The 27,786-nt window shown below is 51.9% G+C and overlaps 7 protein-coding genes across 7 annotated transcripts; 4 read left to right on the plus strand and 3 right to left on the minus strand.

Moving 5' to 3' along the window:
* Nucleotides 1-530: 530 nt before the first annotated feature.
* On the minus strand, nt 531-1,871 carry TGAM01_v210235 (hypothetical protein; the record flags this gene model as incomplete). The annotated part of the gene is made up of 3 exons (XM_018809612.1): nt 531-1,525; nt 1,600-1,693; nt 1,740-1,871. The coding sequence occupies 3 exons, from the start codon at nt 1,869-1,871 to the stop codon at nt 531-533; spliced, it is 1,221 nt and encodes a 406-aa protein (XP_018657120.1).
* A 3,378-nt stretch (nt 1,872-5,249) lies between these two features.
* TGAM01_v210236 (hypothetical protein) lies at nt 5,250-6,957 on the plus strand (the record flags this gene model as incomplete). Its single annotated transcript, XM_018809613.1, has 3 exons — nt 5,250-5,351; nt 5,498-6,058; nt 6,145-6,957. The coding sequence occupies 3 exons, from the start codon at nt 5,250-5,252 to the stop codon at nt 6,955-6,957; spliced, it is 1,476 nt and encodes a 491-aa protein (XP_018657121.1).
* A 2,718-nt stretch (nt 6,958-9,675) lies between these two features.
* Nucleotides 9,676-11,781, plus strand: TGAM01_v210237 (hypothetical protein; the record flags this gene model as incomplete). Its single annotated transcript, XM_018809614.2, has 1 exon — nt 9,676-11,781. The coding sequence occupies one exon, from the start codon at nt 9,676-9,678 to the stop codon at nt 11,779-11,781; it is 2,106 nt and encodes a 701-aa protein (XP_018657122.2).
* Nucleotides 11,782-13,667: 1,886 nt separating this feature from the next.
* Nucleotides 13,668-15,650, plus strand: TGAM01_v210238 (sterol O-acyltransferase; the record flags this gene model as incomplete). The annotated part of the gene is made up of 3 exons (XM_018809615.1): nt 13,668-13,867; nt 13,923-15,513; nt 15,624-15,650. The coding sequence occupies 3 exons, from the start codon at nt 13,668-13,670 to the stop codon at nt 15,648-15,650; spliced, it is 1,818 nt and encodes a 605-aa protein (XP_018657123.1).
* A 791-nt stretch (nt 15,651-16,441) lies between these two features.
* TGAM01_v210239 (molecular chaperone HtpG) lies at nt 16,442-18,629 on the minus strand (the record flags this gene model as incomplete). The annotated part of the gene is made up of 3 exons (XM_024550752.1): nt 16,442-16,885; nt 17,840-18,304; nt 18,372-18,629. The coding sequence occupies 3 exons, from the start codon at nt 18,627-18,629 to the stop codon at nt 16,442-16,444; spliced, it is 1,167 nt and encodes a 388-aa protein (XP_024404496.1).
* A 2,978-nt stretch (nt 18,630-21,607) lies between these two features.
* On the plus strand, nt 21,608-22,162 carry TGAM01_v210241 (hypothetical protein; the record flags this gene model as incomplete). Its single annotated transcript, XM_018809617.1, has 1 exon — nt 21,608-22,162. The coding sequence occupies one exon, from the start codon at nt 21,608-21,610 to the stop codon at nt 22,160-22,162; it is 555 nt and encodes a 184-aa protein (XP_018657125.1).
* Nucleotides 22,163-24,957: 2,795 nt separating this feature from the next.
* Nucleotides 24,958-27,713, minus strand: TGAM01_v210240 (transcription initiation factor TFIID subunit 5; the record flags this gene model as incomplete). The annotated part of the gene is made up of 4 exons (XM_018809619.1): nt 24,958-26,080; nt 26,139-26,944; nt 27,002-27,184; nt 27,564-27,713. The coding sequence occupies 4 exons, from the start codon at nt 27,711-27,713 to the stop codon at nt 24,958-24,960; spliced, it is 2,262 nt and encodes a 753-aa protein (XP_018657127.1).
* Between the last annotated feature and the right edge of the window lie 73 nt (nt 27,714-27,786).

Below are 27,786 nucleotides of genomic sequence, written 5' to 3' on the forward strand. Positions count from 1 at the left end.
GGAACATATGCGCTGGCCCTGCGTCTTTTGGGGCTACGACCCTTTTTGAGTAAGGAAGAAGAATGCGTTGGCCGAATCCTTATCGAATGCATACATATTACTAGCTTGGGAGCTCGAACTGTAGTTTGGTGAGGCTTGTTTAAGGCATGTGTGCTTTATCAGAAAATGGCATGTTTTCTTCGCTGGCATGAGATGAGGCTTCTTTCTTATCACCTCGGTGTGCTGCCTTGGTATCATGGCTTGTGTGGACTTGTACCACCAAGTAGACCAAAGTCTTCTCATGGAAAGTACGTAGTTAGTTCGTACGCATTATATTAGGCGACTTGAAGCATTCTATTATAGGCAAGGTAGCTACCCAGATTAATCAATCGCTCATGTACGTACAATGCATATATGCAAGCTATTACCCAAATTCGTTACCTTGAACATCCAGCTCCAGTCCAGTTTCCGCACTTTTGATTAGAGAAAGATTCGTTTTCTAATCTCAACCCAAGACTTTTCACTTTCCTCTTTTATGACATTCCAACTCTTCAAGCGTCGTCATTGTCATCCTCTTGCCACACGGGCAAGAGTAAGTCCACCACGATGGGCTTGCTAAACAGCTTGCCCTCGCTGTGAGGATAGCTGCCCTTCATGATGGCCGCGTTCACAACACACGTCTCCTTGCGGCCGGTTCTCCCCGCCAATGCTTCATAATCACAGCTGCTATCGGATTCTGGATCACCCCCGTAGCCTACTGCGTGCTCGCTGCTGATGCTGTTGTCACCACTGGAGCTGTCGCGACCGCTTTTCTCTTGGGCAGCAACGCTAGAGCCCTGCTGAGCCGAGATATTCGAGAATGTCTCCGCGGACGCTGATGTCGTGTTGGCTGTTTGTTGGTCATTCTCATAGCTAGGCCGCCCCGGGTGAAGCCCGTCGTTTGAGAGGGCCGGCATCTTGCTCGTTTTGCCGGTGAGATCAACCAGGCTCATCTTGTTGCTACCCGCACCCGGGTCTTCCCAGCCGATGGAGACTCTCTCAGCATAGGGCTTGGTCTTGTTCTTTAGGTCCCAGAGCACTCGCTCGGCCCCCCGTCCATCGTGGATGTGACCGCAGACTGCCAGCTTGGGTCTCACTCTCCAGAGCGCCTGGCGTAGGGCCTCGCAGCCCGCAGGTCGCTCACCCTCTGGCGTATCGCAGTGTGTACGCGGTGGCGTGTGTGTCACTACAATGTCTGTCTCAAGCGGGATAAGTTCCCATAGCGAGGTGAGATCTGTGCTGTCGTCTTCCAGGCTTTTCGGAGCTTCATAATAGAACGCCCAGAGTCCGCTGCGAGGAGAGTATGGCGAGCCGAAGACGGTAAACTCCGTATGCGGCCCCGTGGGTGACTTGAGACGGATGGTTGCCGAGTCGTGGCACAGATAGGTGATGGAAGGCGATGAAGCCAGCAATTGGATACACTCGGACGGATCCTGCTTGATCTTGTTGTGGAAGCTGTCACCGTGATGAAAGTAAAAGTCCTCATCCAAAGTGACATCGTGGTTCCCTGAATTGCAGGCTTCACATCAGCACGGGATACACTTAATGATTCTTATTTCAAGAGGGACGGTGGACACTTACCTGCCACGACAATCTTGGCTTCAAAGTCAGCTTCTTCGAGCCATTTGACTGCCCTAGAGAGCTTCACGCCGTCGAAAGTCGCCTGGTGAGCTCGCTGCGCTGTGTAGGAAGATGACGTCAAAGGCGCTGCAGCAACTTACCTCTGACTTGCTCCCTTTGTTGGTGAGATCCCCAGCATGGATCAAGATGTCGCCGGGCGGCAGTTTGACAGTGCAGTTGTGAGTGTCCGAGATGCACACGATTCTCGTCTTCCGCAGCTTTGGGGTCGCCATACCGAATGAGTCGACACTGTTTATCGCCGCGTCTGTCCAAGTAAGAAAGGATAGATGAGTCACTGTCTGCTTTTCCAAGAAGAGAATGGCGGGCTAGAGTGGAGGTGGTGAGTCGGTTTTATACCCGTCCGTAGGATATTATGCATCGTCCTCAGGCGCGGTGTTGATGCCGACTTGCAGCGCTCGATGCTGTTAACCTGGACAGTTACCTGCTACCTTGGGCACCACAGCATCCAGCCGTGGCGCGTGATTGGCCGACCCGAAATGCCAGGGGCGCTGTTGTGTAACTCACCATCTACACCGGTTCTCTCAAAGTCTGGCTCCTGTTTGCTTTGCGTCGCAAGATGCTATTTGGCGAATTGGTGCATTTGAGCCCTCCATTCGCGCAGCCTTGTCCAAATATAGGCACGCAATTAGACTATGAGGTCATCATGCACGCGTACCACCGTCCGTAGGCCTCTAATGATTTCTCGTGTATGCTGTGCTCCTCGAGATGTTTTTAGTGGAAGAAGCATCTCGACTTTGCGATGAACAGGTAATTTACATCCTTCTGGTTTTCTTTGTCTCTTGTTCTTCCCTTGGTTGATTCTTGCTCTGCAGCCTTCGGGTTGACCAGCCCCGATTGACCAAGATCTATATCATATTAGCCTTTGAAATGTCCTGCAATCCCGCACCGTATCTTCCTCTCTCACGTCAAGGCTGGGATTGGCATCCTTGATAACGAGGCCAGCCACACCTCTGCACGGCTGCCGCACAATTTTCAGCTTTGCTAGCTTCAACGGCGTTTTGGAGTCGAATATGCATCCATTGGCCGGCTTCTCTTCCGCGGCGTGTAGGCCTTGATGTTTGTTGAACTATACTCAATGTTCTCCACTGCGGCTGGACCGAATGCCTTCACATGCTGGCGCTGGGCAATTGGTCAGAACCAACATTGAGCTGAAGTCTGGCTCCTTTTCCAAGCCTGCAATCGTATGATGCGTGCTGAGCGTGCTGAGCGTGCTGAGCGTGCTGTGAAATTGATGCATTGAGGGATGCTGTCATGGCTTTCGGTGAGCTTGACGGCAGCACGCAGAGCATCGAGGCAGTATGATAGCACAACCTGGCATTCGGGTTTGATGCCAAAGCTGCATGCTTTGAGACGCGCCTCGATGGTAGATGATAGAGTTGTAATGCACCAGCGTTAGATTACATAGGACGGCCCAACAACTGCATGATGACGACGGTAGGAATTGAAGATGGTGGTTGAGCTTTCATGTAGCCATCCGCTGCTTACTAACCCGACACGGACATGCAATGTATTCAGCTTGTGTCTTGCATCGAGTGAGGTGCTTTCCACGTTCTTGTTTTTCAAAAGACAGACCGCTATTTATTAGCGTACCTGCTCATGCCTATCATTGCCTCGATTTTGCTTGTTTTGCTGGCAATCTGGGGAGACAATGACGCATTCCGAGGCGGCTGTACATGAGCTTTTACGCGCTCTGTACCGATCGATCCAATATCATGAGTCCTCTTTCTCATTTCTCACAAATCTTACTATATAGTGCATTGGCTATAGAGGTACGTGGCAAATTGAGTACTATCACATATGCGCATTTGAGGGCATCGTGAGAATCCCAAAATAGAAGTTCAAGGCAGCCTCACATAGAGTAGCTCTTGTAACACTTGCACGGGCAGCCCCCTTTCTTCTCACCCCATTCATGAGCTGTCTTTGAGCTGGCAGTGCTTGTACCAGTACGATTAGCCCAGACAAAATTCCCCCTCCGCGACAGTATCTGATACCTCGCGGCTGTACTCCGTGCCACGGCCCAGGTCGGTTGCGGGTGAGAGTTTGCAAGGATGTGGCCTTGTTGTCTGGGGCAATACGGAGTGCAGGCCCGGGAGCCAAGCAGGCAGGGCGCTTTGTCCCAGGCAGAGGAGCCCACTCACCTCATCCAACGTAAACACTCAGTTATACTTTGCAAGCGCATGTATAGTATCATGTGTTGGTGCTTGGCTGTGACGGCGTCTGGCGGCATGGCGATGTGACCTTGGTGGTGTTGACTTGCAATATCCGGTCTCGCATCCAATTAATATCGGCAATGTGAGATAAGAAATAGGGAGGTGCAATGGCTGCTACGGCACTGCATACATCAGGTGAACGCCCAATTACAAGCGCCACCACTACGAGTGCCGCTGCATGCTACTGTAAATACACTGGCAGGGGTCTGTCGTCTACCTCACAGCGCTCCGTGTCCACTGGAAGCCGGGCTGTAGCGACATGCGAGCCCCGCCATCATTACATGTAGCGCAGCCCGTGCTCGGATCTTCCTCTGCGCTTCCATCTTTCCTTCACCCAACAGAGTGGGTTGTCGTTGCAAGGTTCATGAAAGAAAAAAGAAGAAAAAAAAATCAGAAAACCCGCTTGCTGAAAGTTTCTTCATGGTAATTAAACGCAGTCACCAGCAATAACTTTGAGTTCCACCAGATGCCCATCCATGTCGAGGAAATAGCCCAAACCGACCTGGCGTCATGACAGGCCCAGGCCTTGGTAAATTAGCGGGTGGGCCAGGCCTGCAAAGCCCGCCAAACCAACAGAACAAGAGCGGCGGTATGGCCGGGATGCACAGCCAAATCCTTGACCGCATTGGAGCCAGCAATTAACAGCCCGGCTGCGGCCAGAGGTACTGCTACTCGGCCGCTGCGAGCAATCCATGCAATGCGCCAGGTTCCGGCTACTTGCAGCGCCGCCTGTACATGCACTGCAGCAGCAGCACGGCACTGCGCTGCGTCCCCTTTAGCAGCGCCGCCAGTAGCGCTGCTCGCTAGAAGCCAGAGCGGTTAGCCAGCGGACCGGGCCAGCCAACCACGACACCTTTCCAACCTCCATCGCCAACTCGGCCTTCTAGCTCGCCTCTCCCCCTTCTCCAGCGAGATTGCAACGCTCGCAGCATCTTCTTTCGCCTTGCGGCTGGAGCTCCTGGACTTGTCGACGCTCATCTGGTTCTTTGTGGCGTGTGCATCGGCCGGCTTGATTCCCGTTGTGTTGTCAGGAGAGCTTCTTTGTTGCGTGAGACTTTTTACCTCGGATTCTTTCACTCGTTTATTACAGCTGGAAAAAAAGAAAAAGCAAAAAAAAAAAAAGTTACTGCATGTCTCAGGGGATCGCGACAGACCGACTTCACGATTCTTGGTGAACTTGGCGGCCGCGCGAATCAACCTCTTTGACCGCCACTACCAACCGCATTCTCCTTCTCAACTCCGTATTCGATCTACCATTTTTTTTTTCATTACTGCCGCATCACATTTACCGCACAGCTGTCATTTCCTGACCCGATTACGCATTCGCCGTATACACCATAAAGAGGAGAGCTGCTGGTATCGTTCGGTTCGACTACTGCTATGGCTGCCATTTCAGCGGCTCGGGGCGCTCCCACAGCCCTGACGCCACCGAGCAGCAGCCATGGAGACGAACCCTCATGGAGGTACCGGAACCAACACGAGGTAAGTTTACGACGACAGCCAAGTGTTTTTCTTTCACCGCCACGTACCTCTCGCTCGTGCCATCGCAACGCCCGCATCATATGGTCTGATAGGACCCTTTGGAATGCTTGGGGGTCACATGGACTAACTTGGCTGCGATTATTTAGGAGACCTATGACGAAAGTGGTGCTGGATATTTCGGCGACGAATCGATTCGCAATCCTCGCCAGAACGGAAACTTCGACTCAAGCTATGACGCCAAGACACGAAAGATGCATTCGGCGGACACTCTATCGAACAGCCAGTGGGATGCACATGCAGAGACTGGCGTCCAGTCGCCCCAATTCGACAACATCCGATCGGATTGGTCGACTGGCGAGCCTGAGACGGATGAGATGACCCGTGGGCGGGCTGACTCTACGGTCAACGGCGAGGTGGAATCCAAATGGATTCACCGAGACATACTGGCACAAATTGAAAGCGAGGAGCTGCAGGCAGCTGGCTTTATCCCCAGGTCACGCGCCCCCAGCAAGCAGCGACGAGACAAGAGTGCTCGGCGAGGCACCGACGCCGGCGAGCATCTCCGACTGAAGCAAGATCCGGGACTCGAGTCCGGGGAGGCCTCAAAATCTGCTTTGGATCTTAGAACTCAGGAAGAGGCGGCGGATGAACAGGAGAACAACTCTGCGCAAAACGCAAAGGGGGGATCTCGGATACCTGTTCCCAAGGTGAGTCAAGCAGCACAATTACCCACAGGAGCCATATAGAGCCAGCATGGACCCCGTCTGCCAACATGAAACTAATGAATTTACAGACACGCTCTAGGAGTGCCAGTGCCACTCTCAGAGAACTGACCATCAACGTCCCTCCCGAGAAGCCCAAGCCAGCGCAGCGCTCTGCTACAGAAACTTCTCCCAAGAAGATTGGCGCCGCTGGCCGCAAGAACTCGGAGCCAGCAAACGCGAAGCCGAAGACAGCGGCTGGTAGACCCAAGACTCGCTCAGGGCCCAGCAAAGATTCTACAACTACACGACCTACAACACGCTCTGGAGAGGCTTCTCTGGGCAGTAGCCGTCAGCCCGAGGGCAACCCACCATGGATGGTTAACAGCTATAATCCCGATCCTCGTCTACCACCCGAAAAGCAACTCATTCCCACCGTTGCAAAGAGACTCCAGCAGGAGAAGTGGGAACAGGAGGGCACATTTGGTACTGCTTACGATAAGGACTTCCGGCCCTTGAATGACAGCGCGCTGGTGCGAGAGAATTCCGTGCCGCTGGAAGAGCGAGAACCCAAGCAGGAACAGGCTGCTCAAGAGGAGATGGAGATACGACCACAAACACCCGAAGCAGGGCCGTCGGATGAGTGGCCGCTCAAAGCGGATGCTCCTAAGAGCCCTCAGATCCGGTTGGGCTCATCCTATTCCGCGATGCCCAAGATCTCAGACATGCCAAAGAGCCCTCTGCCCGGCCAACGACCCCCAATGACACCCCAAGGAACTCAAGGAACAGGAACAGCTCAGTCGCAGAGCCAGCTCAGCGAGAAGCCCCAGACCCCCCAGAGGATCCCCGAAGTCTCCGACGACCAAGACCAGAAAGGCGGCTGCGGCTGCTGCGTCGTCATGTAAATCAAAACTATGCAAACGAGCTCAGCGATGCAGATTTATTTTCTTCTTCTTTCTCTCTCAAAACAACTGCGAAACAAACTTTTGGCATTCACAATGTTATTATAACTAGGCAACTACTACCAAAGAGCATAAATCAACTAATCCGTACATATCGAGAACATTCTTTTTCTCTTTCTTTCTTCAACATCCTTCTTCTCCCCTTTTTAACGACGTTACGAACTACCCCAAAAAAGCTGTTTGACTTAAGCTGGCAATGTTTTTCTACTTGTTAAACAGCAGCTATCTGTCGACCAGCTGATTACCAAAGCGACTTGATCGATTTTTCCTTTTGTCCCGTTTCTTATTCACACAACACCCTGGTCGAGCCCCGAGTTAGAATTTCAGAGAAAGCAGGATACAGCACATGCGTTGATTTTGGGGCCTCTTATCCAACAACGCTGGGGAGCTGCAGTAAGCCCTCGATGGGCCGTGGATACAAAATCATGCGGCAGGTGATGAGAGCAGACAGCAGAAGAGGACGAAAAAAAAATATACCACCACATCATCTATATACACAAGAGAGGAACCTGCTCGAGGCTACCCACCGCATTCTGTACTTGTTTGATCAGGCAGATTCTGGTTTGATTCCCATGGTTTTGACCCGCCAATCTTTATATAATACTCTCTTTTTCCTTTTTGTTTCTGTACCTTTGCGTTGCGTTTCTTCCTTTGCTTGTTTTGTTTTTTTTGCGTCGTTTGTGTTATTTGTTACAAGGAGGCGGCTTTATTGTTCTTTTTCAGCCTGTCTTGAATTTTCTCTCTCGCTTCTTATTGATACAAATTTTCTTAAGAGAAGGGTGTTTTGGGCGCTGGAGCGTTTTTTAGGTGGGAAGGGAGGAAAGGGGGGAGGGAAAGATGGAGGTTGGAGGGCCTCTTTTTTTGTGATTTTTTTCTTCTTCGCTTTTTTTAGGTATTTTTCTGAGAAAGATCGAAATACTCAAATCCTGGAGAAGAAAATGAGAATGGACTTGTCGAGGTTTTATATGGTGATGGTGATGTATGTGTTAAGATTAGGTGGAAATCATGTGAAGTACTGTAGATTGTCAATTTATGGAGCTATTCCCTCTTTTTTCATGTTAAGCGAGCGGGGATTAGGTAGATGAGATTGCTTGTACTACTGAGTAGTATCATATTAAACTTGAGATTTGTCTCTTAAAGAGATTGCAATCTGGTGATGGGATAAAAGGGGGGCATTGTGAAGGGGAGCCTTGAATAGCTTATTTTGCTTGTAAACAAGAAAGCGTAAACGCTAGCTGGTCTTTTACGCGTGTTGACGAAGTTAAGCTTTGTTATAGGGGCTTGTCATGTGCTAAAAACTGGAGTTGACGGATTGATGTTTATTTACTGACTAGACGAAATATATTCAATGACGCCTACTCAACAGCTTCATCTCCTTTACGCAATGAATTTCTATTCTGGGAGAGACATCCGCGGAACGCGTGTACGGACCATTCTGTCTCAGAATATCAAGGGAGGGAATTCTCGAATGGAAGGCTTCTAGAAAACCAGCCGACTCTTTCAGGGCTGTCCTACGAAAGAGGTACTAAAAAAATGAGGCTGCATTGTCCTAGACGGGGACGGGCAGGGCGCGCACTAATAAGGGCGTCAAATCAGCCCTTTCTTAAAGTGGGATTGGAAAGCTATTGTTTTAGCGTAGGCTGTCTCTAATTCACATGTGGCGTTTTTGACGAATACAATCAATGGAATGCTGCATCACAAGGACAGTGAGTTTGAGGATAGGCTATTCCAGCGAGGTATGAATAATGTCGATGCGAAAAAAAAGGGGTGCTAGGCATCAGCATAAAGCATAGGCTTCTATCTGGTATCTTCATTTCGCCTCCCTCTTCTTTCTCATGACTGATCTCAAGAGTAGGATTTAGGAGAGACGCTTCGACGTAACGATACCACGCAAATAGAGGCTGAGCAGCCCGAGTGAAAATGATAGGCGGCATTGATTAAATTTGCGGAGGCGGAGACTTTAGACCCCCCTGTAACTGGACTGCTGTAGGATTTCGATTGTAGTGCCGGTCAGCAGCCCCTCTTCCCAGCCCACCCCCTGGGCAGGCACCGCGGCACTTGCTGCTGCTCGCCCTGAGGGCCTGAGACAAGTTTCCAGCTTGTCCAGATTCGTGTGCCGTGGTCACTTTTTTTTTCTTTTTCAATCTGTTTTCTTTCTTTTCTTGCCCACAGCTGGCGGCAAGGTGCTTCGTTTGTCTCCGCCCTGCTCTTCCACAGACAAGTTAATTGTAAGTGCAGCTCTGCTTCCTCAATCCTTCTGGCCGGTATTGACATGACTGTCTCGTGCGTGTTTGTCTTAGTGACCTGTGGCGTTGTCATCGAATACACACACACCTACATACATACATACCCATACCCGGACGACGACGACTTTGCGAGCGAGGTGATAGCCTACGAGGATACAACGAGCTGAGATGATCGACTCGGTAATAGCATCGTAGCGGCGATTCCAACAGCATTAGCGGTAGCGACAGTATCAGCAATAGCAGCAATAACGGCGATTCCAGCAGCAGCGAACGTAGCAGCGATTAACAACGACACCGACAATTCCAGCACTAGCATCACTAGCAGCCAGACTAAGAAAGAAGAGGAAAAGGGGAACGAGCAGAATATGCGGTCGCGGGGCGGCTGTCTTATGACACGAAGACTCGGGATCGGGCGATGGATGTCGTTTATGTGCGATGGCATGCAGCGGGGCACCAAAAGGTAGCAGAGGCGGTAGCAGAGAGAGCAACTATATCAGAGGCAGTGGCTGTATCAGAGATAGCTGCTGTATCAGCTATGACAGCTATCTCAAATACAGCAGCTACATCAGATACTGCAGCTATATCAGCTACCAAGCGGACGTGGAAGGTGACAATACAGACAAACAACACAGCTATCACCACCACCATCGCAGACCCTTTCCCCGAACCAGAGTACAATGTATTTGAAGACTATCTTCGGAATTCGGACCGGCAGCACTGGAGTTTGCAGGAGCTTGAAGACGGCACGGACGATATGTCACGTGCGGAAGATCAGATGAAAACTTATGGGCAAATGTTGCTTGACCAGATAGGCCTCTTGAAGCCCGGAATGCTGCGTGAGGGCGTTGCTGAAGTGCAGCTTGTCATTGCCGAGCATCATGACGCCTCATCCGAGCAAGTGCCTGGCATCCACTGCCTCGCATGGGAACTTCTCGAATTTGCCAGATTTCCCCTGCCCGGCTTGCGTTTGAGGGTGACAAGAGTGAGCGACTTTACTAGCCGGCCACCTCTACCTCGGCCTCTAGGGCCGCCGCGATCGCTATCGAGCGTGCAAGCCAGCGTGAACGGGGTCTTCCACGTACTTCTGGTGATTGCCCGGGATTTTAGCCGCAGGGGTGCTGCTCGTGACCCTGAGCCGGATCTTGCGCAGTGGCCGCTGATGAGTGCGCAGAAGAAGCTGAAGAGCCGGCTGCTGCTGGAAGTGGTGCGGCCGGGCAGCATAGAGGAGCTGGATGAGCATCTGAGGGTGAGGGCAGGGCACGGAGTGCTCTTCAATCTGGTGCACTTTGACCTCCACGGAAGGATTACGCGTGACGAGCATGGCAAACAAGTCCCCGGACTTTTATTTGCCAAAGGCTATCAGGCATCCAGCCCGCACCGAAACCCAGTGCCGCCAACGCAGCTCGCCAGAGCAGCCGATGTTGCCAAAGTGCTGGCGGAACATCGTGTTGAAAACGTGGTTCTTAATGCGTGCCTCTCAGCATACAACCGAACGGGGTCGACAACGAATCTAGCCCATATCTTCCTTGAGCACGGCATTCTCAATGTGTCGGCCATGTGGTTCTATGTGCACTGGAAAACTGTGACGACCTATCTCGAGACATTCTACAACGAGCTTCTCATCAAGGGCACAGATTTCCACCTAGCCGCGCAGAAAGGCCGAGATGCCATCCGGAAGAACCCCACGTGCAGGACGGGCAAGGCGTATAAAGACTACTTTCTGTGTGTCAACTACACAAGAAGCTTTAGCATGCCGGGTGCGATTCAAAGGGAGCTAAGCCCGACGCCGTCCATGCACTCGGCAGATTCGTCGACGTCCAACGCATCGATGAAGAGCTTCATGAGCGGAAAGTGGCGAAAGTCGCCTCGTCTCAGTGACAGCTTTCTTGTTGCAGACGAGCCCATCATGCATTTGGAGCTCCACCTGCTGGAGCTGGAATACAAGCTCATGACCTCTCGGGTTGTGTATGCGAGCGACCTACGCAAGGCCTCGAACTCGGACCTAAATGTGACCATTGAGAGGATGGTGAGCATGTGGCTAAACACAAACCTGATTGACGAAGTGTTCTATTATAAGGCCAAAGATTTTGCCAAATCCAGGTTTCTGACGGTTTCACACCGAGAGAAGCGAACGCGGGCATCCAACGGAGGCTATCTGCAGCTGCTCTTCCCACGGCCGGTGCGGGCTCTCCGGCAAACGCTGCACATCATCCGGGATGTGGACCCGGTGGTGGACCCCGGCACGCAGGCCGATCCGCTGGAGAACCAGCGGAACGAGGAACGGCGCGCCTCGGTAGAAAAGGGCCTGGAGCAGTTCGCGGAGAGGCTGCACAAAGAGGGGCACAGCTATATGCTGTTCATTGGCGGCCGAGATGCGGCGTGGTGGCGTGAGCATCTACAACACCTGAGCGGCGAGTGGTGGTTGAACATGGCGTGGAAGTATACGGTGCATAGCCGATATGTAAGGGATGTGACGCTGCTGGCGGGAAATCGAAGGCCGATCTCACGAACTATGCAGTGACGTTTCTGACTCAGCGGAAACGCAGCCATGGATGCGCCGAGGCGGCTTTTGATGGAGCTTGTGTGGTTGATTCGGGAGGCTCGGCTTACGGTTGGAGCGCCATCTGACCCGGGAGTGGCGCGACTTTTCCGACTTGTTGGTATGGTTCAGAGTTTAGAGCGTGTATTCTTTCTTGCGCATGGAGCGTTGCATTTGCATACCTCGGCAGGTTCTTTGGGAAACAAGGCTAGAGGAGCATAAATCTGAGGGATTCATTATATGTGCGAAATAGAAGAGCATAGCATGGAGTTTTACGTTGGGTTTTATTTATCTACTTGAACATAATTAAGTGTGTCGATCTGGGCAGTATTTACTTACACATAATAAAGTGTACAATATGATAAGAGCTGCTAATTGTAATATAAGTCTACCTACTGTATCTACCAGGTATCTAGTATTCTTACTACCGCTGCTGCTGCGTCAACTGCTGCTACTACTGATGGTAATCTGCATCAAGTGTACTAGTTGGAAAAGAGATATAAGCTTAAATCAATTGATATCTGGTATTTAGTGTATATAGTCCCAGTTATATGTGCGTTAACCTCCGTATATCTCCGTATATACTTGCAATAATTGGACTGTCTTCTACATGAACTTGCCATGGAGCCAATATGGAATGCGGGTCACCCAAACTGAATAAGCCATGCATGTCGTACATTACATGATGCAGGCCAAGACAAGGATGATTTCAATGGAGCAGGGCAAATGCTACACAAAGGGGAAAAAAGGGTCTGCGGTAAGCAATGACTTCATCCTTTGCTGATCTTGTTCTCTTCTCCGGACTGTCTAGATAAAAGAAAGAGACTGTGTTCTTTTGGCTCGGATACTTATCTGTTGCGCTTTGCCGAGCAACACACCGCACAAGACCGCTGAGACATACCTCGGACTGTCGGAAGAGTCGGGTGGCTCTATTTGCTTTGGACTTGGGTGACGATGATTCAGCGTAAGGCTGATGGGCGCGGGTAGCTGCTACTTTGGCATGTCGCCGGACAGAGGCCAAATCCGCGGTTCCGGCAGCGAGAGAGCGACAAGGAGCAGGCGATAAAAGGGGAGTGTTCCGGTGAATTGGAGAGTGGCTTTGAATAAGTAAAACGATGCAGCCATTTGCAGAGTGGCTTTTCATTATTGCCGATATTAAACGCTTGACCGTTTGATATCAAGCCACACTCGCAGCGTGGCTGTAGCTCCAGCTGTCAATTCAATTTCAAGTTAAAGGCACCGCAGCAGGTACCGGGTACTTGCGCAACGTGCATTTCGTCGGCGTCAGAAGGTGGGGCGCTGCACCTTGGCGAGGGGAGGCGAGTGACGTACTGGTTACTTCGATCCAGCTTTTTCGCCTTCTCGGACAGCTCTTTTGCGTTCTAATCTCTTATGTTCTTTCACTCAAAGAGAATTTGATACCCACCGTCAGATCGTGTTCCTCCTAGCGAGCGCTTTTTTTTTTATTTCTTTTTTTTATTTTCTTCCCTTCTTCTACGGCACGCAAGAAAGAAAAGACCGATACGGGAAAAGCGGACTCGCCGGCGGGCAAGCGATCTCATAATATTCCAAGGACCTCCTAATCTGTTTTACCTGCCGACCTACCTATTCGTATACCTTGCCTCTATATCCACCCGCCTCCTGAGCAGATTTGCATTCAATTGTAGCAAAAGAAAGGAGACTTGTTTCGATCTCGATTGCTATTTTTGGAACTCGTTTCTTTTTTTATTGTCTTGCTGGCTTTCGGTTACTGCGCGCGCAACTTCGCATCCGAATATACATCTGCAGTCGACCTCGCAGCTCCGACCTATCAGAGACTGGTCTCGACAGCGAATGAGGACATCGCAGCCACTCTATTCCGGCGCAACATGAGCTCGACAGACGTCGTGGCCAATGGCCACAGCCACGACTTTGAATATACTTATAACCAAGATCACGTTCTGCGACCGCGGCCGCGGAAACCGCTGCATGCGCAGGTGTCGCAGCTTTCGGCGGCGTCATCCACCGATGGCGACAGCCAGCACCTGAACCTGCCGGGCGAGAATGGAGCGGGGAGTGCCACAACGAGGTGAGACTTGTCTGACTTGACTTGACCATGTCATCAATCTAACAGTTTCCTATAGCGGCCGTTCAACTCCCGTCCCGGAAAACGCTCCGCCATCGACCAAATCGCTCTCCTCTGCCCGCAAGCAGGTCCGCGCCGAGCAGCGCCGCCGCATCTTCCCTACCATCGAGTTCTCCTCGCGCGTCTCGCACTTCGACCCCGAGAGCGACTACCGCGACTTCCATGGCTTCTTCAACCTCTTCTGGATCGGCCTCGCCATCATGGGCATCACCACCATGCTGCGCAACATGAAGGACACGGGATATCCCATGCGCGTGCAGATCTGGGGCCTGTTCGCCGACAAGCTGTGGCATCTCGCCGTTGCCGACTTCCTCATGGTCGCCAGCACCGCCGTCAGCTTGCCGCTGCACCGCTGGGCCAGGACGATGCCGAGGGGTGGTGTCTGGGGCTGGAGCAGGGGCGGCATGGCGATCCAGAGCATCTACCAGGTCTTCTGGCTGGCGTTCTGGATCAGCGTGCCCTTTTTGCTGGAGTGGACGTGGACGGCGCAGGTCTGCCTGCTGCTGCACACCATGGTGCTGCTCATGAAGATGCACTCGTACGCCTTCTACAACGGCCACCTCTCCGAAACCGAGAAGCGCCTGCGCAGCCTCGACGAGCCCAACGCCTCCAGACAAGATCGCAGCCCCGCCTACGTCTACCCTAGCGCCGACCACCGCAAGGGCAGCGTGTCCGGCATCCCCATGCCCCGTCCCACCGAGCCCGCCGGCAACCAGGACGACAAGAAGGACCGCAAGGCCAAGAAGCAGCAGCAGCAGAACGGCACAAACGGCACAAATGGCCACGTCCACGCAGACCACGAGCCCACCAGCGCCGACGAGATCGACGAGCTGCGCGAGGACCTCGCCCGCGAGCTTACGAGCCCCATGGGCAACGTCACGTACCCGCGCAACCTCACCTGGCCCAACTACATCGACTTCCTGTGCTGCCCGACGCTCTGCTACGAGCTCGAGTACCCCCGCAACGCCACCATCAACTGGACCTCGCTCATCTCCAAGATCATCGCCACCTTTGGCTGCATCTTCCTCCTGACAATCACCTCCGAGGAGTACATCCTGCCCGTCCTCGTCGACGCCTCGCAGCGCCTCGAAGCCGCCTCCGCCTCGTCCTCCGTCGTCCTCGAATCATGCCTCATCCTCGCCGAGACAATCTCCTGGCTGCTCTTCCCCTTCATGCTCACCTTCCTGCTCGTCTTCCTCGTCATCTTCGAGTACGTCCTCGGCGCCTTTGCCGAAATCACTCGCTTCGCCGACCACTACTTCTACGCCGACTGGTGGAACTCGACCGACTGGATGGAGTTCTCGCGCGAGTGGAACGTCCCCGTGTATTCCTTCCTGCGGCGCCACGTCTACAGCGCTTCTCGCCCGCACACGGGCAAAGCGTTTGCCACTTTCATCACGTTCCTCATCTCCGCCGTCGGGCACGAGATTGTCATGGCGTGCATCACAAAGAAGATTCGCGGCTACGGCTTCGTTTGCCAGATGCTGCAGCTACCTATTGTCATGATGCAGCGCACCAAATGGGTCAGGGGCCGCAAGACGCTCAACAATGTCTGTTTTTGGTGTTCCATGATTTTGGGCCTCAGCTTGGTAAGTCACTGACCCCTTTATACATATATACACATATATATGTATATTTATACATATATACACATATATATGTATAAATGTTATTGGACGATTTGACTAATTAGACATAGATTTGCGCGCTCTACGTTCTCGTATAAAAGACACACATGATACCCCCCCTCGCGGGCAGACTCACCTCCCCACACCACACCACACTACACCACACTCATTAGCATGTCTTTTTCCTCATGTTTCCTTTTAACAGTTACATAGCATATACTATTATCCAGACTGGCTTTGGACCTTTTTTCTTTTTTTTTTTCCTTTGTAAACTCAATCGAATCAATAAATGGGCAGGTTAACTTGTGTTTTTATTTCTTGTTTTTTGCGCTTGGATATGTATACATATATCTTGTTGGCGGCATGGTTTCTTGTTACTTATAGCGTCAATATATCTCCATCTCACGATGGCTGTTACTTGATATCCTATTAGTACTTGTTCTATGCAGCATCACTGTATTTAGGTCGCATGATGGCCATTACTTGACAGTTTGATATTGAGCATTTGTATAAGTGTATTGCATTGGATAAACACGACTATACAACGTTCAACTCACTACGTCATCAGATCAAGCGGAACACATCGTATCACCGAACACATTGTATCACAAGAGACATTCTATATGATTGCATTCCATTTATTCATTTCTCGTAGAGATAGTAAGTTACTCCGTCCCTCGCCTCTCTTGGAGGGGATATCAAGGGGTTTTCATAGGGTAAACGCAACTCTGGCCCATTAAACCCAGGACCTCCTAAAATAGTAGACAAAGGAAAATAAAATAAAACCACGTCCAGACCTTATTTGCTCTAAAACCATTCAACTCCATGATGATAAATCAAACTTTTTGTCCCTGTATCCCGAATTCTTGATCCATGACAAAAACGCCGCTTAGTCGACCTCCTCCATGGCGCTGTCGCCAGTCTCGACGGCAGGGGTCTCCTCGGCGGGAGCGGCCTCAGCGGGGGCGGAGTCATCCTCCTCAATGTTCAGGCCGAGCTGGACGAGCTTGTGGATGCGCTCAGCGAAGCCAGCGGGCTCATCAATGGTGAAGCCAGAGACGAGCAGAGAGGTCTCGAACAGAAGCTGGGTAATGGACTTGACGGTGCGGTCGTTCTCGCCGTCAGTCTCAACCTTCTTCTTGAGCTCCTGGATGATGGGAGACTTGGGAGAGATCTCAAAGGTCTTCTTGGAAGACATGTAGCTGGACATGGAGGTGTCACGGAGGGCCTGGGCCTTCATGATACGCTCCATGTTGGCGGACCAACCGAACTGGCCGGTACGGATGGCGCAGGGGGAGAGGCCGAGCTTGTCGCTGACAACAACCTTCTCGACCTTGTCGCCGAGGACGTTCTTGAGAGCCTTGGCAACGCCCTCGTACTCCTTCTCCTCCTCCTCACGGGCCTTCTTCTCCTCCTCGGTCTCCTCGAGCTCAAAGTCCTTGGTGATGTCCACGAGCTTCTTGTCCTCAAACTCCTTGAGCTGAGTCATGGCGTACTCATCAATGGGGTCGACAAGGAAGAGAACCTCGAAGTTCTTGGCCTTGAGGGCATCAAGGAAAGGAGACTTCTGGACGGCCTTGAGAGACTCGCCAGTGATGTAGTAGATGTTCTTCTGGTGCTCGGGCATGCGAGTGACGTAGTCAGTGAGAGAAGTCAGCTCATCACCAGACTTGGTGGAGTTGAAGCGGAGGAGCTTGGCCAGGATGCCACGGTTCTGGGAGTCCTCGTGGATACCCAGCTTGAGGTTCTTGGAGAAGGCGCTGTAGAACTTGTCGAACTGCTCCTTGTCCTCAGCAATCTCCTGGAAGAGCTCAAGAGCCTTCTTGACAATGTTCTTCTTGATGACCTTCATGATCTTGTTCTGCTGGAGGGTCTCACGAGACAGGTTGAGAGGGAGATCCTCAGAGTCGACAACACCCTTGATGAAGCCCAGCCACTCGGGAATGAGCTCGGTGGCGTCATCGGTGATGAAGACACGGCGGACGTACAGCTTGATGTTGTTCTTGGTCTTCTTGGTCTCGAACAGGTCAAAGGGAGCACGCTTGGGGACGAAGAGGATGGCACGGAACTCGAGCTGACCCTCGACGGAGAAGTGCTTGACACCAAGGTGGTCCTCCCAGTCGTTGGAGAGAGACTTGTAGAAGGAAGCATACTCCTCCTGGGTGATGTCCTGGGGGTTGCGAGTCCAGATGGGCTTCTGCTTGTTGAGCTCCTCCTCCTCAATGGTGGTCTCCTTGATCTTCTTGGTCTTGGGCTTCTTCTCCTTGTCCTCCTCCTCGTCATCAACTTCCTCAATCTTGGGCTTCTTGTCATCGCCCTCCTCCTCCTTGACCTCCTCAACCTCAGCGGCATCCTCATCGGGAACCTCCTTCTCGGTCTCCTTGGTGACGTGGAGGTAGATGGGGTAGCTGATGAACTCAGAGTGCTTCTTGATGACCTCCTTGATGCGGCTCTCGTTCAGGTAGTCAGCCTGCTCGTCCTTGAGGTGGAGGACAATGGCGGTACCGCGGCCGAGCTGCTCGCCCTCGGTGTCGGCGATGATGTTGAAAGTGCCACCGGCGCTGGACTCCCAGATGTACTGCTCGTCATCGTTGTGCTTGGAGATGACGGTGACACGGTCGGCGACCAGGTAGGCGGAGTAGAAACCAACACCGAACTGACCAATCATGGAAACATCGGCACCAGCGGTCAGGGCCTCCATGAACTGCTTGGTACCGGATCGGGCAATAGTACCCAGGTTGTTGACAAGGTCCTAGCAATGTATGTTAGCAAAACTGTTGCAGTGCGCGTAGGATTTTGAGAGAAATCTAAAAACTTACAGCCTTGGTCATACCAATACCGGTATCACGGATGGTGAGGGTCTTGGCCTCCTTGTTGGGGATGATGTCAATGCGCAGGTCCTTGCCAGAGTCGAGCTGGCTGGGGTCGGACAGCGACTTGTAGCGGATCTTGTCCAAGGCATCGGAGGCGTTGGAGACAAGTTCTCGCAGGAAGATCTCCTTGTTGGAGTAGACGGTGTTGATGATGAGGGAGAGAAGCTGAGAGATCTCGGCCTGGAACTCGAAAGTCTCAGACATGATTGCGGCGGGTATCAACGGAAAACTTGAGAATCTAGATGAAAGATGGATGTTAGTTTCGTGTTCGAGCGGTTGAGTCTTTCTTAGAGGGGTTGCTGGTAGAACAAATGGCTGTGAAAGTGAAGGAGACAGAAAGAGAGCCAAACACAGAGAAACAGCGATCCCAGTTTAACTTGATCTTGATTTGCAAAATCCGCAAAGATTGGATTTCTCTTCAAGAATTCGCAAACCGCATCAAATCTCCCAGGCAAGGCTGAAGCTCTCGTTTTCTCCCAAATGGCGGGGTGATAAGGCGGGAAAAAAGCACGGGGCTCTAACAGGAAAGTGGGATGATAAGCTTGCTGCTGGGCTGTTTACTAACCTCGATGGTTTAAAAGGAAAAAAAGGACAGGCTCAAATTGAGGCACTGGGGGGTATTGCGAGAGGGAAGAAAAAAGTTGTTTTGTCAAACAGAAAAAAGAAGAGAATGGATGTAGAGAGGAAAGAAGAAAAAGAGATCGAGGAGGAGAAGGAGCAGCCGCAAGTCCTAAAAAAGGCTTGCTGCCAGTTGCGCTGCTCGCCTATCCAGAGATTCCATGAGATTCTATGGCCGGTGCCCGTCGCCTGCGCGGCGCTGATTGGCCCAGAGGCCGCTGCTGGAGCCTTCTAGACAGCCCGAGCCGGGTCTCAGAAGGGACCAGAAAAAAAAAATCAATTGGGCTCAAGCTTCAAGTGTTTTCCTTTCAGGCGGCACAAGGCAGCGACCCCTCCAAGCCCGCCTTTTTTGTTGTTAGTGAGGGGATGCTGGCGCGTGCTAGCACCTGTAGATTCTCTGCGATTCTGTCCACCACGGTGTTTTGATGCATATGATGTTCCTTGTCTACTCTATTATGTGGTTTACAGGTTATTTCTATTATTTTCTTTCATCAAGCATCAATACAAAGAGTCTGATTTGATAAACGCAATGGCATCTACGTACATTCCTCCTATCTGCTTTGATTCAAACCCCCTGTCTCATCCGCCTCTTTCTGCTAGAAGCTTCCAATGTCCCGTCTCATCCCTTCACTGACGAGGCTGACGATGAGGGGAAACAGCCCAGCCGCAGCCAGCGCCCCCCAATTTATTTCCCCCCCTCCAGATGTAACTGGGCACCGCTGCAGCGACCCGACAGGGGCAGCGACCGCCACTGGTAAAAATCTCAGCCCAGCTATCTATCGAGCGGAGCTAAACATCCCACCTGCAGCAATTAGCATGTGGCTGGCTTGCCACTAGTAGTTTACCTTCAAAGCTGGAGGCAACAAAGGCAAACGAAAGCGTGCTGAAGGCGTTCTGATAGCCTGATCCTGAGATCTGGAACGTAGCAAGCACGTTGCAGCTCGTGCAAAGACTGAAGTCAATAACCACGATCGCCAGGATCGCTGAGGGTTTTGCTTAGCGCCCATCACTCCGCCTAGCAGGCAGCTGTAACCCCGCTATGGCTGAGTCCCGAGACCCCTCCCTTGCATGTTGCGTGAGAGTCAGTTATCGTGCAAAGTAAAGAGTTGGCCAACCCCCTTGTGATACTTCTGGACCAAGACATGGATGCTGTTCACGCATCCGATCCGACGCCTTGCATTTGTTCTCGTTACATGTAATCTTACAGTTTCCATCCATCTATCCGTTTCTATCCAATTCCATTGTACTCGCTTTCTCATGCAGCAAACCCTGGCTTTTGTTTCATCCCCTTCACTCAGTCTTGTGAAATCACCCTTCCGACCTGGCGATACTTTCGATCCGCATACGACAGCCCAAACGCGCTCTTGTTTGCGTGGCTCCCGGATATGAACTCCACCACTTCTCCCACGACAATGACATGATCCCTCACTTTCATCAGTCCCCTTGTCGGCTCGTCAGGTAGTAACCTGCACCTGAGTGCGTACATGACTCCCTCTTCCTTTAACAGAGGAGCCCCCCCGTCGTCCGTCTTGTTCGCATCGAATTCAATCCCATCAAACACATCGTCCGTGTTTCCTTTTGTAAACCTATTTGCTACTTCCACGCCCAATTCGTCCCCGGACATGACGTGTATGTTGAAGTGACGGCTCGCTATTATGGCGTCTAGCGTTCGGCTCGGCGTGGCGATGTTGAATGATATTAGCGGAGTGGGAGAGAGAGTGAGTGATGTAAACGATGACATTGTCATTGCCCTTGGTGTATCCCCGTGTGTTGATGTGCAGACGACGACGGAGTGTGGTAATAGTCGCATAACAGAGCGTATTTGTTCTGGGAGATCGGCTGGAGTGGTAGGGTCTGTGGTCGGAGCTATAGGAGGAGAGGTATGCCATGAATGAGGGCTATGGCTCGTGTTTTGGAGAGTCGTCTTCTTTTCATCTGTTATCGATGTCAGTTAGCAAGAAAAGGACCCAAACAGAGTCGCATTCCGGCATCCTCACATGTAGTATTCTGTGCGGCTAAGCTTGACGTTTCACCCGCCCGAGCTGACCGCACACCCGTCGCGTATTCCCCCAGCGATATCGCATGCCCAACAACATCATGAACGCCTCTCATCAGCCGTATAGCCCAGAAACCTCTTCTCTGCACGTCCCAGGCACATCCCAAGCCGTGGCTCACACCCAGCCTTACGCCCGAGCATCCAAGCTGCGACAGCTGTCGCACCGCCCTAGCAGCTCTCATCGAATCCCATGCGGTCTTGACTGTTATTATTCTTCTACTTAGGAAGTATAAAGAAGGCCTAATTGAAGAACAAAACTCAAGTATATAGAGTTAGTAGCTCGTCTGTCTTCGCTCGACGTTACCGGCGCTGCAAGAACCAGTTTCTTATCGATAAGCATCTCATTGTGCCGCCACTACGGCAAGCGGGCCGGAAATTTTGCGACACCAACACCAGCAAGATCACCACATGCGACATTGATACCAATAGCCCGCCGATCCTCCCCAATTGAACGTCCATTCTATTCTCAAATAAACAACTTCCAGGACAAAACAACAAAACCGCCAAAATGGGGAAACTCCCCACTCCCACCGCCAGCCTCCTCTCCTCTCCCCTCCGCCCATCATCCACAACCTCAACCTTCTCCGCCCACAGCAGCTGTCTCCGCACGCAAACCAGACACGCAACCTTCATCCCCCGACCACGACGGCCCTACACCTTCACCCAGCTCATCCAGCTCTCGGACGGATCCACCTACACCGCCCGAACCACCTCCCCGCTGCCACTCTACCGTGCCGCAAAGGACACGCGCAACACGCTCCTGTGGCAGCCCAGCGAGAAGAGCCTGCGCAACGTCGAGCTCGACGAGGCCGGTAAGCTGGCTGCCTTTAGAGAGCGATTCGGAAGGGCGTACGATGCTGCGGCGCAGGCTGTAGAGGGCGAGGCGAAGGGCGATGAGGCTGCTGTAGCTGCGGCCAAGGCGGCGGAGGAACAGGCTGCGGCGGAGGCTGCTGAGCAGGATGCTGGATTGAACTTTGAGGATTTGTTGGCGGAATATCAACCACAGGATACGAGCGCGTTGAAAGATTCAGGTCCGAAGAAATCCCCCACACGGAGAAAGTAATGAATGGGGTTATGATTTGAGGGAACAGAAGGACTGTATTATATACTTTGTACGAATGACAGGTGGAAAAAGGCTAGGCGCAGATAACGTCACAAAATTGGAGAGACATGGAAAGACAATAGACGGGAGGAGAGAGAACCGCATTGGATTAGAGAATCGACTCTGTTCAACTATGTACAGCACTTTGAGCCTGGCGGCCCGCAATGATATAGCAAAAAAAAAAGGGATTCATCTCCGAACTTTGAAACGAATATGAATACTACACCACGTCCGCTTTCTCCCTCCCGCTTATTGACGATTTAGCTCACAATCGTAGCATACTCGTAGAGATGGACTATTACAACATCAAACTCGCTCCTAGTCCGAATCCTCATCTATAGTAGCCCGGGCACGATCGATAGCAGTGTTACCGGGAGGCTTCGTCTGATAGACGGGCGGCCTATAGAAGGCAGATTCATCGTCTTGAGCATCCAGTTGCATGAGGAATGTCTCCCACTTTTCAATCAACTACACGCTTGTTAGCAATCTTAGAGTATCGCTGGTATATATATAGATTTCACTTACTTCCTTTTGTGCTTCAACAGCACCTTCAAGGAACGTCTCGACACCGCTCTTGAAATCCTCCACCTTCTCCTTCTCGAACCGATCCAGCTCAGCCCTCATGGAGCGGCCCATGTCTTCAAAGAGCAGGCGAGCTTGATGAACCTTTCTCTCCGACTCCTGAACCTCGGCATTCATCTGGTTGAGTCGGTCCTGCTGACTCTTACCCTGACGAAGCAGCTTGTCTTGTGTCGACTTCTTCTTCTGGAGCTCCGACTCGGCTGAATGCCAGGCGTAGAAGCCCTTTTGACGCTGGGTGAATGCCTGCTTAATTGACCCAATCAGACGAATGTATTCATCAATGATGATTCCAAATGTCAAGACGTCTTGCTGAGCCTGACGATCATACACATCGCGGATGGTAAGCTGCAGATCAGAGAGGGCGTCTAGCGGGCCAGATAGCGAGGGCGAAAGCTCAACCGTGGACAGCGCATGCAGAGAGGCAGAAAAGTCAGCCGCAGCCTCTGCCATCATCTTTCTCTGGCTGACCATAGCGTCCATTGCTTTCAGCAGCCCCTTGAGCTGATTCTCCAATGCATCAAGATACACCTTACGATCATGAAACCAATCATCTTGCTCCACAAACTTGCTTCCTCCTCCGACGTTAATGCCCAAAGATCCCAACACTCCCTTGCTCTCAGTAGGCAGCGGCTCTCGTCTTTCCTTGTGCTTAATATCAACGTTAAAGGCCTCACTCTCCAAGAAAAGCTTAAGATCAGCGTCATGCTGAAGAACAGGGTGCGCTGCCGTCTTGTTGAGCATCTTCTCCAGCGCGGCTCTTCTACTTTCCACAAAGTTGCTGTCGAAGCGGCCAACAGCCTGCTTCTCGGGAGGTGGCGGCACCACGTATCCGGGGTTGTTCCCATGCAAAGTATTATAGAGCCATAAGAAGTCTCGGTATCGACGCTTGACTTCAAATTCGGGCTGCTTGTATGCTCTAGAGGAAGTCTGAATAGAAAGGATGTCCTTTAGCGGGGCGAGTCTTTACTTATAAATGGAGAAACTAGGAATCGCTAACCTTGGTTCTCACAGAGTACACAATGTGAGAACTCGTCAAGTCTCCAATCTTGACCGGATCTCCAACCGTGATATAAAACGTGGGCTTCGCTGCCTCTTCCACGCTCACGCTCGGCTGCGTGTTGCTCCGCACACTACTCGGTCTCGCGGCATCTACCGGAGGTGGCACTCTCGGGCCTCTCGGGCTTTCCAAGTCGTCTTCGTCGTCAACATGGTGAGGGTCGGCAATCCTCCTCGCCGCCTGCTGCTGCTGGAGCGGCGCCATCGTCGTCCGAATCACCATCTGCTCCTTCTGAGGCGGCACCGGCGGGGCATCCAGCGCAGCGGCATCTTGGGCTGGTCCAGCGCTCAGAGGCCCGAGGGGATCATCCACGGCCTCTAGCTTTGTAGGCTGGGCGACGATGCGGCGAGGAGCGCGCGAGGGCCGAGGCGCTGACGACGTCGAGGCCTGTGATGTCGCTGGCGGGGAAGCAGCAGGCTCGCTGTCGGTGGGCGGCTCAGGGGGGTTCTGGCTGGAATCAGCCCACGGCGATTCTTCGACGTCCATTGCGGTGCGGGAAATGGTCGCTACGGATGCGACGGGCGAGGTTTGGCGGAACGAGGGGAGGAATTGGACGCTGGTGTTGAGCTGCGAAGAAGGACAGAGCACATCAGCTTGCTCGACGCAGAGTGGCGTAGAGCGATTGGGGAATACCGGTACCCGGCCTTAGCGCCTGCTCAACGTCAGCGGTTGCGTACCTGTACGAGGCTGCCAGCGGCCAGCTATAGCGAGCCCCCACTAGCACTTTAACTGGATGGCCTCAGCCTTGAGGCATGAATTATTGTCTGGTCGATTAATTTGTATTCGGGGTGTTATCGAAGGCTCAAACAGGAAGCTGAAAAGGGATTTGAATGAGAATATATAGATATCAAGGCATATGAGAAGAAAAGAAAAGATCTCATTCTATCGTTATTCCCTATAACAGACCATCAAGAAATTCAAACAAACACCAGTTCCAAGTCTGTCCTCATAGCACGTATTATACCACCCCTTTCAATAGTCCTTTATCCCTTTGTAAGCGCTTGGCTTCCGTGCAACAATTTACCATTCCCCTAATTAGAGCTGCGCGCTTCCATTTTCTTCCTGCTGGGTATTTGCTTCACTGTTTGTTATTAAATCGAGTAAACCCCCCGCCAATCTATCGGTCAGCATCGTAGCATCCGCCAGCTATGACGAGATTCATTCGAGTGAACTTGACTTTTGTGACTGGAGTCTTCTTCGTCGGAAAGGCCGAGATTTGATCGGGAGTAATCATCACTTCCTTGCTCTTCTTCTTGGTGCCGGTCGTAGCACCTGTAGCAGCTGACTGACCCGAGGCCCCCCCGTTGATCCGTGGTGCCTCTCCGTTGGGGCCGTTGATCGCCATGTCAGCACCCGCAGTTGCAGCCTCGATACCAGCCTGTTGAGCTGCTTTATGCGGATCTGCTGGCGACTCGACGTCCCACAATCGAACAGTGCCGTCCTGGCCGCCAGATGCGAGTACGTTGGATTCAACACTAAAACTGAGAGACCAGATGCCTCCTTTTCCGTGCCCGCGAGAACGCTTGATGCGAGTTCCCTTGACTAGATCCCAGAAGAAAATGTTGCCCGCAATATCTGCGCTGGCCAGGATTTTACCATTGGGAGAGCACTCCAAAGCGCTTATATACTCTGTGTGGCCCGTGAACACTCTAACACACGCACCGGTCGTTACTGACCACATGCGGATCGACTTATCCGTCTCATCTGAGGCCGAAAAGACGTACATGCCGTTAGGGTGCCATACAATGGCCGAGATGGCGGTATCGTGGCCGACAAGGAGCCGTTGGGGTGATGCATGATCCTGCATCCAGACTCGAACAACCTTGTCATAACCACCAGTCAAGAAGTAATGTCCGTGAGGGCTCCATAGTGCCCTATGGACAGGCCCATCGTGCGACTTGTATACGCATAGGCAGGTCCAAGATTCCAGGGACCAGAGCCGAATTTGCCCGTCTCCTGAACATGATAGCAGTAGTTTTGGTCGTCCATCGATGGCTGCATTTTGTCGGCCCTCATCACCAAAGAGCTTTTGAGGGGGTCCCGAGGCTGAGTCTGAAAATGAAATATCATATACGGGTCCATAGTGTCCAATAAGTTTTCGGCTGTTGAACTTGGTGCCCTTTTCGTGGGCGTTTGAGCTTGGGAGGGCTTTGCCATCCAGAGACCAAACGCGAATGTAGGACTCACTGGTTCCGACAGCTGCGAGCTGACCATCATCAGAAAATTCCATGCATGAAACGCTACGTCTCAGTTAGTCTACGCGGCTCTTTTAGATGCTTGGAGAGCAAGGTTACTTACCTTCCAAAGGTGTTGTGAAACGTAAACATGCATGCGCTTACAGGGACACCGACGCCGCCTGTTCGCCCTTCGATCTTGAATCTGTCTCTGTTCTCTCGAAGCTTTTGCATTTCAAGCATGATATCGCGCGGTCGAGACGGTGGTAAGGGTAGGTCTGATCTGCTTGGAGCATCCGCACTCTCTTCCCTCTTGATTTTCCGGTCAAGTTCTTCTATCAGACTAGGTCCGCCAGGGGGCGGTGGAAGTCGCCGCTCCTCGTCTTCGATTTCAGCGCGGACGTCGTCGCGGAGATCTGCATCCATAGGCAGAGGGCCCAGGCTAAGGGGCGCAGCCGGGTCCAAGATATCCTTGTTGGACAATCCGATATTGACCCCAGGAATGCCTTCTCGGGCGTCGATCTCTTCGATGTCCAGATTCTTGGACTTTCTGAAAACCGCCTCGAAGCTGAAGGGGGTGATGGGTCCACGAGCGGTTGAATCGATTTGACAATACGTGACAAGAAGCTGTCGGATAACGGATCCACCGTGATCAGACTCTCGCTCAAGAAAATTAAAAAGATCGCCGGTGGCGTGCTGATTCAAGGGAATGCGGTACTTGTTCTCCTTGTACAGCTTGGTAACAGGATTCTCGTTTACATGCTGAGCGAGTGTGATTGTTGCGAATATTTTCAGATCATCAGCGTGTGACGCCTGGAAATGTTGGCCAATGTCTCTAAGAAATATTTTGCCCTCTTCTGTGTATCCATTTCCTACTAGTTCGATGAAGGAATACACGAATGTTGGCCAGAGAAGTTTGGATAGCTCAAACTGTATACAATCTGTTTAGTAGGTGGGTATAGACCGCTGATAGGGAGCATTGCTGACTTTGTAGATTTCAAGATTGTTTTCAACCCAATCTTTTAGTAATCGGAACGCTCTTGCATATTTTTTGGGGCCCAAGTTTGCTAGTTGTTGCACTGGTTTACCATCATTGCCGAGATGCTTTGACTCTTGTCGGAAAACTTCTTCGGTCCTGTTGAAACCCCTCTTGAGAAGATAGTCCGTGACCTAGCAAACATTGTTAGATGAGATCATTCGAAACCGCCAGAGACACGAGTTAGAGCAGAAGCAACAAAGATGGAGATGGAGGGATGGGGATGTCAAGGCAAGGATAATCAATGAAACAGCCATTGTGGAATGCTATGCTAGCCAGAAAGCTGCTGACCAAGTCTATGAGGATGCTTGAATGGTCTGCCATGATGTGGCATCATCATACGGCTCAAAGTGGTGGAAGCAATGGTGATAAGTGATGGGCTACAGGCACCTCGGCACAAATGACATGGATAATGGTATTAAGCAGAGGAGTGAAGATGTGTGGTCTCGGGCCAAGGCAGCCTTGAGACCTCAAATAGAGCATCAGCCTGAGGCTCAACAGAATACCACGTACAATCTGATTGAGATTCTGATTCGACATTGCGCCTCCAGTCGTGCCCGCTGTGGTGGTGGCTGCGGCAGGCGGCCCGGCTGGCGACGTGACTGGCTGTCCTCCATACGAGTTGGCCGCACCAGCTCCCTGGGCCGGTACTTGAGCTGCCATTGCGAGAAGACAGCAGGCGCCGCTGTTGTGTAGGAAGAAATGAAAAAGTCCACTGTGACTTTGGAAATGTGAA

Source organism: Trichoderma gamsii (assembly GCF_001481775.2).
Source record: "Trichoderma gamsii strain T6085 chromosome Unknown Scaffold_59.2, whole genome shotgun sequence".
In the NCBI taxonomy this organism is placed as follows: domain Eukaryota; kingdom Fungi; phylum Ascomycota; class Sordariomycetes; order Hypocreales; family Hypocreaceae; genus Trichoderma; species Trichoderma gamsii.